The sequence below is a fragment of the Leishmania martiniquensis genome, chromosome 14 (assembly GCF_017916325.1).
Source record: "Leishmania martiniquensis isolate LSCM1 chromosome 14, whole genome shotgun sequence".
NCBI lineage: Eukaryota > Euglenozoa > Kinetoplastea > Trypanosomatida > Trypanosomatidae > Leishmania > Leishmania martiniquensis.
In genome coordinates, this window is record NC_090149.1 from 606050 (window position 1) to 620000 (window position 13951).

At 57.6% G+C, this 13951-nt stretch overlaps 5 protein-coding genes across 5 annotated transcripts; all 5 read left to right on the plus strand.

Annotated features, from left to right (window-relative positions):
• Positions 1-554: 554 nt before the first annotated feature.
• On the plus strand, positions 555-2618 carry LSCM1_04943 (uncharacterized protein; the record flags this gene model as incomplete). Its single annotated transcript, XM_067322425.1, has 1 exon — positions 555-2618. One exon carries the CDS (start codon positions 555-557, stop codon positions 2616-2618), a length of 2064 nt encoding a protein of 687 aa, XP_067180198.1.
• Positions 2619-3286: 668 nt separating this feature from the next.
• Positions 3287-3703, plus strand: LSCM1_04944 (uncharacterized protein; the record flags this gene model as incomplete). Its single annotated transcript, XM_067322426.1, has 1 exon — positions 3287-3703. One exon carries the CDS (start codon positions 3287-3289, stop codon positions 3701-3703), a length of 417 nt encoding a protein of 138 aa, XP_067180199.1.
• A 1293-nt stretch (positions 3704-4996) lies between these two features.
• On the plus strand, positions 4997-6451 carry LSCM1_04945 (uncharacterized protein; the record flags this gene model as incomplete). Its single annotated transcript, XM_067322427.1, has 1 exon — positions 4997-6451. The coding sequence occupies one exon, from the start codon at positions 4997-4999 to the stop codon at positions 6449-6451; it is 1455 nt and encodes a 484-aa protein (XP_067180200.1).
• An 808-nt stretch (positions 6452-7259) lies between these two features.
• Positions 7260-8195, plus strand: LSCM1_04946 (uncharacterized protein; the record flags this gene model as incomplete). The annotated part of the gene is made up of 1 exon (XM_067322428.1): positions 7260-8195. One exon carries the CDS (start codon positions 7260-7262, stop codon positions 8193-8195), a length of 936 nt encoding a protein of 311 aa, XP_067180201.1.
• Positions 8196-9554: 1359 nt separating this feature from the next.
• Positions 9555-12098, plus strand: LSCM1_04947 (uncharacterized protein; the record flags this gene model as incomplete). The annotated part of the gene is made up of 1 exon (XM_067322429.1): positions 9555-12098. The coding sequence occupies one exon, from the start codon at positions 9555-9557 to the stop codon at positions 12096-12098; it is 2544 nt and encodes an 847-aa protein (XP_067180202.1).
• Between the last annotated feature and the right edge of the window lie 1853 nt (positions 12099-13951).

Sequence of the window (13951 nt, forward strand, 5' to 3'; positions counted from 1 at the left end):
GAGCCCTCACTCGTCGTGCCTCTCCTCTTCCTTTAGAAACGTTCGACAAAACGGCGACCTCTCTGAAAGCGCCCCCACCCCATTCACGCGTCTGCATGCAGACAACCGCTGCAGAATCGTAGCGGCAATGCATGAGTTGCTGACGCCGCTTCCTGTTCGAATGTGCATCTGTGTAGGACCGGGGAGGAGGGAGAGAAGCACTCTGCTACACTCCCATTACTGCGTGCGGGCAGGCGACTTGCATAATATCAGAAGTGGCTGCTGTATTTTTCTTAGTCTCCCCTAAGGCGTAACGTGATGGGCCTCCTTCAAGATGTTCGCTTTTTCTTGAGCTTACAAATGTGGCCTCAGCCGGCCCCCCCTCTCTTGCCCTCGCGTCTCTCCTCGTCCCATACATGCACTTGTCATACCTTCCGCCTTTTTCCTTTTGACTGTAACCCCGGCAGCCAGCTTCAGAAACGCTGTCCATGTACGGGGACTCACAGTGAGACCTCGGTAAGCGTATATATGGGTGTGCGCGGCTGATTGCTGTTCCTCAGCACTGCGTAGAGAGGATGGCGGACCCGCTTGCCTTCCAGGCGACGCGGAAAGCTCTCATCGAAGGGAAAGCGGATACTCGCACCAGAGCTGCACAAGTGGTCTCCTCACGCGCGTCGCAGCTCTACAAAGATCTTCCTGCTACAGAGGCGGAAGAGGTGCTGATGCGTGAATTGCAGTCTGTGGAAGAGCAGCTGCTGCGCAACACTGCCGCAGTCTACCGACGGGCTGGTCTCATATGTATACGTGCTGTCTGTGCTGGCCTCCCGCCGCATCCGCTGGGCAGTGATCTGTTGATGCGTTTACTGGACCCTGTGCTAGGTAGCATGGGCGATGCGGACCCGATCGTCCGCATTGCCGCCATCGAAGCGTGCTACGATCTTGTGCGCCACCACGGTGCAGAAGCGTGGGCAGCACGATTCAGAGACCTCTTCACCGCGCTCTCCATTGCCGTGAGTGACCGCGACAAGCGCGTGTTTCTGCTAGCTGAAGAGGTGTCGTGTACACTAAAAGAGTCGGTGAGCCAGTGCGAGGGTACAGCAGTGGACATGAACGCCTTTGCGTCCTTTGTGTGCGATACGCTAGGCAACTACACATCGCCTTCAGGGTCGCTTGTAGTCGACGTGGCGGCAGCGGTGTCGCAGTGGATTCTTCAGTGGCTTCGGTTTGTGCTTGAACTGCCCGGTTGTCACTTCGCTGCGTCTATGGCGCCACTCCTTCGCGTGCTGCTCGCCGCGTCGGTCAGCAATGACACGAACGTGTTTGACATCTTGCGTGAATGCCAGCAAGGGGTATCTCAGCACTATTCCACAGAGACGGCAGCGGCTGTGTGCGAAGTGGTGAACATCTTGTGTACTTGCATACACGACACGGCATCTGCACGGACACGCGTCTTCTGCCTGGAATGGTTGTCAGAAGTCGTCAGGCTGGGAATTCAAGACGACGCTCTGCAACGGCAGCTGTTCCATGTTCTGCAGGCGACCCTCCCAGAGTTGAGCTCGCGTGACGGTGCCACTCATATGGCTGCAGTCATGGCAAACCAAGAGCTGCAACATGCCATTGTGTCTGCCGGAGACGGTGTTTCTGCCGAAGTTGCGGAGCTTCTCTTGCGAAGCGTATTGGAGTTGCTTGACAGCGGCGCTGGGGAAGAGACGCTCATGGGTGGACTAGAGTGGCTCCTTGTTCTGCACCATCTTGCGTCTGCCACCTCAGAGAAGCTACGGGGAACGGTGCTAGGGAGGCTTACCGTGTTACTGGATGTCGCTGCAGACAGCGTGGCGCTCCGGGCTACCGAGGTGGCATGTGTGCTCACGAGCAACGGCCACTTTGCGGAGCTGGTGCAGCGTGTCTTGCACCGACTGCTGCACCACAAGAGCGACGGTCTGCTGCTGCGTCGATTCCCCGATGTGGTGCGGCGGTTACACACCCTGCGAAGCGGACTGCAGGGGGAGGACTTCAGAGAAAGCGTGCTCATTCACTTCGCGCGCGCCCTGTCCAATATGGCCGACTTGCGATTTGTTAGCAAGGTAGTGCTTTCCCTCCAGTCCATGCTGGCTACCTTCCCCGAGCTTGACGATGTTCGAACGATGCTGCGCCGAGGGCTCGGAAACAGCGAGACAGCAGAGATGTTCTCAGCGTTGCTGCAGTGCTGGCGTTACAACGCGGTGGCGCTGCTCTCGTTGGGGCTGCTGTGCCGCCACTTCGTCCTCACCCGACGCATCTGCGAGCATCTAGGGGAAGGCGAGATGTCTGTTGCCACCTATGTGCAGCTGGATCACTTGGTGCAACAGCTGGAGTCGTCGACCTTCACTTTTCTGCGCGTTTCCTTGTTGCACCCTACAGTGTGCCCAGAGTTGGTGCAGACCCTCTATGTGCTGCTCCTCCTCCTTCCCCAATCCTCACCTCACTATGCAATGCTTTCGCGCCGTCTGCAGCCTGTCACGGCTCTTCTACAGCTCGACAAAATGTCCGCAGAGCCCTTCACGGCGACACAGCAGGCTGAGGTGTCTGCGGCCCATTGGGACCAATACATATCTGCGCAAGCGGCGCTTCTGCAGTATGAGCAAGCGTTATGCAGCTAAAAGAGAGGCTCGTCGTGGTACGAAAAAGCAACAAGAAGAGGACGTGACGGGCCCCCAACCTCTTATCCTCTTCGCTTCTTCACGTCTACGGGCAATCGCTGTCCCGGATGGCGGCCGCCCTCGCCGCAGTCAGTAGCACCTCGTTTCCCTTTCCCTCGCTCCTCACGTTTCTGTCAGCTCTGATCTGCCGATTGATGGCGTCTTCGATGCACTTACTGCGTTTTTCATCTTTGTCTTGCGCAAGGGAGACACGGATAGTTTCCCGGGCACGCGTGCACGAGTAAAGCCGAAGGTTGAGGAGCGGGTACTCCGTATGATGCATTGGAGTGGTTGCATGGCGGCTGTGCGCCGCATGTGTGAATGCCCCGGTGCGGGGGCCCCCCATGGTCCCTCAGCATCACCAACAATGCATATCAAGTACTGCCTCTGGGCTTGCTGTGAAGCCACACTACCTAGCCGTGCTCCACCGCCGCCTCCAGCGTGCGGGACTCTCCTACGGCTTCATTTTTTGTTGCTGCCGCTCCCTGCCTCTCTTTCAAACACACGCGAAGGAGAACACTCACGCACCATAGTAGCTCGTCGTGTCTCTTCGCTCTTGCCTCACTTTAATTTCGTCTAGGAGCTCTTCTCATCTTCTACGTCTCTGCCCCGCCATTGTATAAGCGAAGATGTCTACCGTGACAGGTCACACCATCCCTAAGATGTTTCCCAGAGTGTTCCATGGCTGGGTCGGTAATGGGCGCATTCTCAACTTCCTCGCTCCGTACGAGCGGAACCCGGCCATTGCGTACTTCAACTCCATCTACAACACCGCCCCGCTGTTCAAGTGGTCGCTCTCTATCGTGCCCCTTTACGGCATCGTCTCTGGCAACCCGCCGGTGGAGAAGGTCGACTTCAACTCAAGCGCTGCCCTCTGCGCTACGGGTATGGTGTGGTTTGTGTACGCCCTCCTCATTCAGCCCCAGAACTCGGGAAGTCGCTCGCTGGCACTGGTGAACCTTTGCCTAGCCACTGTTAACGGCTACAACTGCTACCGCAGCGCGAACTACAAGCGTAGCCAAGCAGCTGCCGCCAAAAACCTTTAGTGAGTGCATCGCATCGCGCGGGCTTGCGTGGTTGCCCCTTCTCTCTCTCCGTAAATATTAAGTGCGCTTCTCTGTAAAGCCTTCGCGACTCAGATGAACACTATGGGTATTCCTAGGCAATGCCCAATGCCGCGCTCCCTTGAGTGGGCGCATTCGTTGACTGCCACCTCCGGTTCTCATCTTACATCTCTTTTCTCTCTCGATCGGTATGTCAGTGAACTGCGCCGCCGCGCGCAGTGACAGCCGATCGTGGAAAAGCAGCAGAGCGGACCAGAAAGACACTCGACTTGTCTTCCGCTTCAGTCCCCCTTTCCTGGCACACAAACACAGTCTTTCTTACCTTTCCGGCAACGATGTGTGGCTCAAAAGTATTCCGTAGGGGTGGGCCGCTGCTCTTGTCGTACATGGGATGCACAGAAGTGAAAACAATGAATGTTTTTCTTCGTCTCCGCGCCTCTACCCTCATCCGTAAGCCGCACCACCACGCTCCCCTCACCCCAGCACACGCCGCCTGCTGCAGCGCAGCTGCAGACACGCACCTTCCTGCAAGGCGTCCCCCCACTCGGTCACCGGGGCACGGACCCTGCCTCACCGTCTACCCGCCACCCGCTCCGTAGGCCGCTGCGACACCACGCCGCGCCCAGCACACGACCACCGACCTGCCTAGCAATGGGGCTGCTCGGGCGACTCGAGGTCGTGGGCGTCGGCCCCTGTGTGGCCACCGCAGGTGATTCCGCACTGGCACGGACAGCGGCGGCGACTTGGCTCCCTCGCACACAGGGAGTGCGCTGCGACACCGCGGGGGCGCCGCTCGCACTGAGAGGTGCATTCCCTCCCGTCATGGCAAAGAAAAAATGTTTGAGAAAATATGAGTGAACGGGAGAGAGCGTTGAGAGGAGTCGATGCGCTCACCTCTCCTTTTCCGTTCTACTCCCCTCTCTGTCCCCTCTCTGTCGTCTCTCTGTCGGCACTCAGGTGACTGCCAGGCCCCGCCTTCTATCTTGTGGCCGCATCTTTACGGATGCTCTGGGAATAGTGGTTCAGAAGTTTTTTCTCCCTGTGTGAGGAGGTGGTGAGGCTTGCTGGGGCTCCGCTGACCCTTTCGCACCTCCGCTCTGGTGCGTTCAAGTGTGCGCCTGTCAACTCTCCATCCTCCATGCCCATGCCACTCCTTCTCTTCTGCTTCCTTCCACCCCTCACAGCTCGCTGTTTCCACGGCATCGTGCATGTTTGCAGCAGCACTCGCCACCGTAGCAATCTTATTACTATCACCTTGTGGCACAGGCTCGCGTCATGCTTTCAAAAGGATACAGTGTGCTCCTAAGGCCCTATCACCACGTGGCGTTCGCAAGGCGGAGCACTGCGGGTGGGGTGAGGCTGAACAAGGGGGCGCTGACGGAGGCGGAGAGGGGCGACAGCTTCACTGAGCCAGAAGTGTACCGCAGCAAAACCAACGTGACGGCAACGCTGAAGACAAAGCGCAAAGAGCGACGCCTTCTGAGAGAAGAGCGGCAGCGCACCAACATGGAAAAGCTCCAGGTGGATGCACGCACAGAGGAGGCACTTCAGACAGGGCGGCAGCTGCCGCAGACGCCGGCTGAGATGCAGGCCGTTCGCTCTTCTGACGACGCTGCCGCCGAGTTCCGTTACGACAGCACGGAATACAGTACAACCATGCGTAATTTGATGCGGCGCGAAGTGGATCGCCGTGATCACGTCGCCGACAAGTTCGGCCAGCCCCCCACGTCCCGCGAATTTTTTCAGCTCTTCCGGAAACTGCGCTCTGCAGACTCGGACGAAGAGGCAGTGGAGCGGCATCAGAGGAGGCTCGTAGAGGAGCATGGCGTGTACCCAAGCTCGCGAATCGATTCGTTCATGCTGGATGATGACAGCTACTTTCCCGATTGGGTGCATGCCCTTCCCTACAGCATCCGTGACCGTGTCAAGTACGGATCGCTTGGCCTGACGGAGGACGATGAGGCGCTGCGTGTGCGCCTAGCGCAACTGCCGCGTGATGCACGGCTGCGCGAGTGGAAGCGGCTAAAGGCGGCAAAAGAGTACCGCTCAGCGAATGAAGAGGCGCTCACATTAGCTGAACTGCGCGACGTCCGCCAGGGCAAGCGCCGCTTTCATTGGCTCCAGCGCAAACGCCAAAAGCGTGCCTCGGCGCTGCGTCGCATGGCGATGCGTAAGCCGGACGGATACCACCTGTGGCCTTCTTCCCTGACTGACTTTAGTCAACGTATCGCTTTTATCGCGCAGCACGTCGAAAATGGCCTGCAGACTGATGGCAAGTGGCCTCTCGATCAGGACGCTCTCACCAAAGCGAAGATCAAGCGGCGGCAGGGACAGGCAGAGCGAACATTCCTCATGTCGCCAGAAGAAAAGAAGATGGCGGCGGGCGTTTCTCGTGGCAGAATGCATGGTGGGATGCAAGAGTTGCTAGATGCACTGGAGGAGCCAGAGATGCGGTACAAGAAACTGTCTCGTAAGACCTATGCAAACCGCGTGAACGCTATTGTGCACGGCGACCAAGACGAGCATGGCCGTAAGTACCGCAGGCTTCACAACCTGGTGACGCGGCGGCAGCGTCGGTATGATTCGCTTGCAGAGATAGCGCTGGAGAAGGAGGTGCGCAAGGAACCCCTCGTCAACGTGAGCGGGCTTAACCACACAGACGACGAGCACTGGAGCCACCACGAGAAATCGTGGGTAGATGGACTGCCCTCGACTCGTTACGGTAGTTGACCCAAGGGTGTAGCTCCTCATCTTGGACGTTTCTCTCCATCTTTCTAGAGAGGCAGTTACCGATACACGCACAGCAGCAACAACATCAAAAAAAAGGGAGACGATGTGCATGCCTATAGTCATCGATAATGACACGGGTGTTTGGGTTTATTGTCAGTTGTGTCTATATATATATATGTGTGTGTGTGTGTGTGGTCTGTGCGTATGCCCTCTACGCACAGTCTCTTCTTAGGCTCCCCATTCCACGCTTGCGCGGGTCTGGTACGACGACCCCAAGCCAGCGCCCAAGGCGTCCGCTGCGGCAAATACCTGCCCTCGCGAAGAAGACAGATACAAAAACGCTGACTTTGTGAAGTTTCACTGCAGCGATGCTGACTGCCGACGGTGCCCGAAAAGTACAGACGGGTGACTCTGTCTGTAGGCGGTGCTCAACGGCCTCCTGCATAGGCCAACCCGCTTTCCCCTCTCTCTTTATTTCTCCCACTGCACCCTGCCTCACGAGCGCCTGGATTGCCTTGCTCTCTCCCTCTTTTACTGCGGTGCCCGCGCGCGTACCCGCGCCTATGTGAAACACACATGCACACACACCTAAAAGTGAATCGTAAATTGTCGTTTAACGCGTCCACCGTGCCACTTGTGAGGGGCCGAGAAAGCGAGAGAAGAAACGAAAGCGAAAGCTGCTTTAGCTCGCCCCCGTACGCCTTACATCTCCTCTCACGCACACACGTACGCACAAGGAGCAACGTGTTTGCTTAAGCGGCCTGCGGACAAGCTTTCTTCCGCTTTGCTGACACTTCGGCTCGACGCCATGTTCAGCAAAGGGATGTTTGGCCGAAAAGCCCTCGCCGGCTCGGTGCTGGTGGGCTTTGGAGGTGTCGGTGGTGGCTACCTGATGTACCAACAACGCCTGCGTGAAAACCGAAGCGTCACTGCCGAAGCGTTCAATGCGATGCAGGACGCGACAAAGCTAGATGAGGCCTTCAAGAAGTTGTGCGACCCGCACGAGCACCCCCTCATCCAGTTCTACCGGTACACTACCTGCCCGTGGTGTGGCACGGTCAAGGCGTTTCTCGACTACAACAAGGTTCCGCACGAGTGTGTTGAGGTGGAGCCGATCTTCAAGACGCAGTTGGCCGAGAGTCTCTACAAAAAGGTCCCGCAGCTGCGCTTCGTCTCCAAGGCAGGCGCCCCCTCGTACCTGGTTGACTCGCAAATCATTGTCGACACGCTTAGCGAGAAGATGGGCCTTGGAAGCCAGCTGAAGGATGAAGATGTGAACAAGTGGCGCACATGGGCGCGCAGTTCTCTCGTTCGCTTTATCACGCTCGAGTTCAACCGCTCCCTTTCCGCGGCGTGGGCAGGCTACTCCTACATCGATGACTGTGACACGATACCCTACATCAACAAGCTCTTCCTCAAGGTGATTGGAGCACCTGTGATGTACTTGGTGGCCATGAAGATCACCAAGCCGCGTCTCGTCAAAGCTGGCCTAATGAAGGTGGATGACGACCCTAAGCAGTGCCTGCACGACGAGGTGAACCGATTCACCTCTGAGGCACTGATTGATCCAAAGTCGAAGAAGCCGAGAACCTTCCATGGCGGCAGGAAACCGGACTTGGTGGACCTCGACACGTACGGCGTACTACAATCCATCCGCGACCATCGTATTTACAACGAGATGATCGCGGAGACGCGGATTGGCCCATGGCTGCAGGCAATGGACAAGGCGACAGGGAAGGCGTAGCGCACTTTTTCGCGAGACCGCTTCGAATATTTCTTCACCAACCGAATCATCCGCTGCACGCTGGAATGGCGCCACAACCACCCACAGACAGTGGCCTACCGGTTGCACCCCCGAGTCGCGCGCTGCTTTGCTTTGTCTGAACAGCAGCAGTGTAACAGTGTTGGGTGACTTTGGACCCTCCTCCGGAGTGCTTATCCGCCACCGTATCCCCCGCCCCTCCAAGGACACACATGAGTCCTCCCCCCCCCACAGACAATCGCATGGTACACGACAGCCTCAGTCTTCCTGCTGCTCCCTCTTCCCTTCTCTGCAACGCCGTACCTCTCCACACGTATGCTGGAGGAAGCCGATGCTCTGTTCTGACCCGCAACACGCATCGTCTCATGCTGCCCTTCAACATGAGAAAGCGAAACACGGCGCGATAGGAGACCCGGCAGTGACGGGCGTACATTTGCACGCGCTCGCTTTCTCCGTTTTCTGTTTCCCTCTTGCCACCTCTAACACGTGTTCACATGATAATAAAAGAACAAGGGCTGCTCTTGGACGTCGCCATATCTTTCTCTTGCGACGGGCTGTGTGTACGGGTACACCCGTAACACTTCTGTCATGTTGCGCCTCTCTCTCGCTCTCTCTCCCTACACTCACAGGCGACTCGGAGTCATGCCACGCATCGTCGGCACATCCCGTCCCTGCGCCGAGTGGGAGAGTGAGGAATCTGTGAAGCAGCCTTCTGTCTATTTTTAAACCCGGCCGGCGGCGGCTTGTTGGTAGGGCTCTCTGCATAGATGCCCAGTGGAACTGATCTCATGGGTTGAAGCGGAATACCACAGCTTTGTGCCCGACAACGCATCAAGAAACCTTTCGCGGGCTCTCTTCACCCCCCGACTCGTACCTGTTACCGTTTCGCTCATCAACTGGATGCCACACGACATGCTCGATCTTTTTGTTTACCTACACAAATTCATTTTCCTTTATCGGCAGAGAATACTGTGGGGGCCAAACACGCACACATACACACACACACACACAAACGCTTCTAGGCTTTCTTCACCAGAAAAGAGAGCTTAACCATTTTCTGTGGACACAAACGCCACGCCCCCACAGTGACGTCTTCTATATCTTCATCTTGTGCTCTTCCGTGCTGGTGCCTCGCTTCTTACTCTGCTGACCCCCTCTACTGTCACTCTTCTCGGGAGGCCGTCCGCACAATCGTACCGCCTTTCCTGTTTGCACTCTTCGATGCATGCAGCAAAGTTGGCCAAGTAGGCTCGAACCCTCTCTTTTGTATTTTGCTGCCTAAGCTTGCGCTCTCCGGATCCGCGTTGTGGTACTCACGTCCGTGCCGAGAAAACGCGTACGATGCAGAGCAATAGCACTGCTGCGCGTGATGAGGGCTCACCACCCCGCCACCGGTGCGCCATCGCCGTGAAGAATAACGTGCAGTACCTCTTTGTGGTGGTACCAAAGTCAAAGCCACCGCCCAAGATGGAGCTTGAGCCGCTCATGTTCTTTGAAAGCCCCTCACCGGCACCACGAGCGGCACCGGATGCTTGCCAGACAGAAGGCCTCTATGCCCCCAAAGGGGATGCGTTGAAGGACTCCGCAGCGGTACCACTAGCAGTGAATAGCAGCGGCGAACTGCAGCGTGCGGTCGTCTTTCCGGCCACAGAATTCGCCTCTCTCGACGATGCGCGACAGCAGTGCGGCCCTTTCACGTCTTTCCAAGAGTACCCTGCACTCTTTGGATGTCTCAGGATCGACAAGGTGTACGTGCTTGTCGCCACCGCTGTCGCCGTCGCGGTGTCTCTGCCTTTCGCTGGCACCATCTATAATGTGAAGGGGACCGCGTGGGTGCCGTTCGACCTGCCTGGGGTGGCCCCGGTTCGTGTGAGCCAGACCGACCGGACACGCCTCCGTGAGTTTCAGCACTGCTCTTACAGCATAGGCTACTACTTCAGCGACGATGTGGACCTCATGCTGCCTTTCCCCTTCACGAGGCCAGACGGCTGCGCGCCGCCCGACACCGAGTGCAACTGGTCTCACCATCTCCACGACTCCTTCTCCCGCTGCTCGCTGGGGGCGGCGTGCTCTGTGTTGGTGCGCGGCTTCGCTGGAGAGCGGGTGTGCACGCTGAAGGACGGCGTCGACCTGCACCTCGTCCTGCTAGGAAGACAGAGCAACGTTAACCCAGGCCCCCGATACCTCAGTCGCGGCCTTAACTCAGAGAATGGCGTAGGCAATGATCATTACTACGAGTACATTCTCTGGAAGTATCACGGTGCCGACACCGTCACCTTCACACGACACTCATTCCTGCGTGGCACTATACCCGTGCACTGGAGGACACAGCTGAGCATGTCGCTCTCCGAGCCGGCGATGATCTTCAGCGGCAATAAGGCCGAGGTGCTCCGCGGCAGCGTGGCATACTTTGACCGCACGTTTCAGAGGCTCAAGCACGTGATGCTGCTCGACACAAACGGCTGCAGCGCTTCAAGCCCGCAGCTACGGTGCATCAACCTCCTTCGCCTCAACCCGCAAAGTGGGGAGGATGTACTGGCGCGGCACTTCCTGGATGCCGTACGAGCGTCAGACGCTTTCATCAAAAAAAGATTCGTGGGGGGCAGTCTTGACCTTGTCCATGTTGACTGGCTCAATCTCATTAAAGATTATGGCATCGACATGGCAACATCAACGTTTTGGGAGGCCTCGGTTGGATTTCTCGGCACCGGGTCCACAGCAGAGGACTCTATGATGACGGTGGGTATGATTCGCCGCACTGGCGAGGTGGATCGCCTCGTTACTCAGTCGCGCTTTCTCCGTCTCAACTGCGCCGACTCCCTTGACAGGACGAACCTCGGCTGCTTCTTTTTGTGCCTCCAGCTCTGCATCGCGATGCTTCTCACGCAGCGAATTCCCTACACAAGCTTCCCAGAAAGCCCACTTGTGCCTGCGTTGGACGCGTCTGACGAGGTCCCCCAGGAAGGTGGCTACGCGGCTGCCTTTGCGCCCATGGTAGGCGCGAGGCAAGCAGTGCCGAAGCCTTTCGTGAGCGCCTGGGGTGAGGTTCGCGATCCGCGGTGCATTCCGCCCGTCATTGTCCGGGCGCTAGCAGAACTCTTCGTGCACAACGGCGACTGCGTGGCCATGCTGTACACCAACTCAGCAGCTATGCACAGCAACATTCTCCGTGGCATCTGCGGTATGCGACTGCAGGGGCACAATGCCGTTATAGCAACTCAACGCAAGTTTGAGAACGTCTTCGAGGACCGTAAGAAACTGCGCGGCATCCAGCTGTTGCTGGGGAGAAACGACAACGATCTCTTCCCGTCCATTAGTCAAGTGTTCCTGCTGCGGCCGGTGGCGTACAAGCAGTGGGCGTGCGCCGTTGTTGTCGTTGGCGTCCCGGACGCCGTCACCGTGAGGGAGGTGGAGGTGACCGTGCGGCGCGCTTGGGATGCTAGCGTCGTGTCACAGCTTGCCGTGCGTCAGCTGCCGCCGATCGAGAGCACCGCGCTGTGTTTCACTGTTACGCTCTCGAAAGTTCACGCGCAACAGGAAGCTGGCTACTGTGCGCACTCAAATAAAGAAAGCGACTACAGCGGTTGTACACTGGCACCGGACGATCCGGTCGACGACGGCATCAGCGAGAACGGTACTACTCACCCGCGAAGCGAGCGAATTGCCATCATCGAGTTCGACCCAGACCTCTGCACGGTCGTGGACGCGGCCACGATGCTGAGGCAACAGGGATTCCTCCCTCTGAGCGGCAATAACTGCATACTGGCACCCTATTCATACGCCCTGCACACGACGAGAGATGCAAGCACGATGAGTGGCACCGTCAAAACAGTTGGCTCCTCACTCAAGCGTGGTCTCACCAGCTTCATGCGTGGTCTAACCTGACCGCCGTGTGTGTGTGTGGCAAGCTCATACAGGCGACACGACCCCGCTACGCATGCTTGTGTTCCCTCTTGCTGCTTCGCAAGTTCTTCCATTTCGCCTTCGTGAGCCTGACCGCTGCTCCTCGTCACTACGCACCTCGCGTACGCACATACACGAAACGGCTTATCATGACCCTCTTCTGCTACCGCCGCTCCTCAGGTGCTCCTTGTGCAGTTCGCCTGCTGCTTCGGCTCGCATAGAGCAGTCTCCTCGAAGGACTCGCCGCTTAGGTGCGCATACCCTTTGCGCATCTCCGACTCCCTTCCTTTCCCGGGACTGCAGCAGGCGGGTTTCTGTGCGGTTCTCCTGTCTCCTCAGCACCTGGCATGTGAGACGTCGAGGTCGCCACCCGACCTAGGGCCTACAATATAGGCCCTCTTCCTAAGTACACAAGGTGAATACAACCCGAGCATGCTTTGCAAAAATGCAAAAAAAGGTCCCACAAGGTAGCCTCGGGCACGTGTTGCAGAATTGCAGCGTCCCCATCACCTGAGCACCACCCCGCCTCGGGCGCTACCGGGCCGCCCCAAGGGGGGTCGCCTCACAGCCGCGCCCCTCCTGTGGATCGCCGACTGCTGCCGGCCACCATGGCGTGCCTTGGGCGTGTCGCATCCGTACGAAGCAGGAGGGCCGGGCGGGGTGTACGCTGGCGCCGCGTTGACGCTCTCCTCGCCATACGAGTCGCACCGACACCCTACCTTCGGCAACCTGACCGCCGACAGCAGTAGCGATAGAGCGTGCTGCGCGCCCTGGCGTCATGGCCGGTGGACCGTGTAGAGCCACCGGAGGCGGCTCGGCGCTGGCGACGACAGGAGGGCTGCTTGGCTTGCTCTCACCGGGAGTCCTCTGTTGGACAGCTGGCGATACCACGCATTGAGGCGTTCGTCGCCATCAAAGGGGTGCGTGTGAGGACAAAGCGCTGAACGGACCCTCCCCTGCTGTTTGCTGTCGAGCAGGTGCGACAGCTGCGCCACTCCACTCTTCTTTTCGACATTCTAGCTCCATCAGCTATGACCTCCTGATGTTCCCCTCTCTCTTGGGTGCTGCTGACTGACTGCTACTTGTATCTCTCTTTCCCCGTACCCTGTTTGCCCCTTTACCTTTTCGTCGCCAAATACGTTCTTCCATAGTAGCTGACGCAGTGAACCTGGCTTTCGCGTGAAAGGACATCCGCTCGAGGCCTCCTTCTCGTGTTGCTGCACCGCCAGTAGCAACCGTGATGTTGGCGAAGGGACTGATCAGCTCATCTGCTTACCGTGTACGATGACGGGTTTACGATGGACCCTTTTCCTGCTCACCGTGCGGCGCGTCTGCAGACTGCTTTGGAAAACAGCACCAGCCGTCCACTCGCTGCACTTTCCACTTACACGCCTGTGAACCCCCTTCTTCCTCATCTACGCGGCGATCTCCTTGCGGTGCAGCGATACTTCAACCGACCGCAGCTTCCACGTTGTATTGGCCACGCCGCATTTCCTGCAATGGCGCGCCTCCTAGACGCAGCTCAACAGTCGTGGGTCCCACACACCCGTTTTTGACAGCGGCACGACGATGCCCCTTCTGAGATGACGAATGAGATAGGGTTAAGGGTTAAGGGTTAAGGGTTAAGGGTTAAGGGTTAAGGGTTAAGGGTTAAGGGTTAAGGGTTAAGGGTTAAGGGTTAAGGGTTAAGGGTTAAGGGTTAAGGGTTAAGGGTTAAGGGTTAAGGGTTAAGGGTTAAGGGTTAAGGGTTAAGGTTAGGGTTAAGGGTTAAGGGTTAAGGGTTAAGGGTTAAGGGTTAAGGGTTAAGGGTTAAGGGTTAAGGGTTAAGGGTTAAG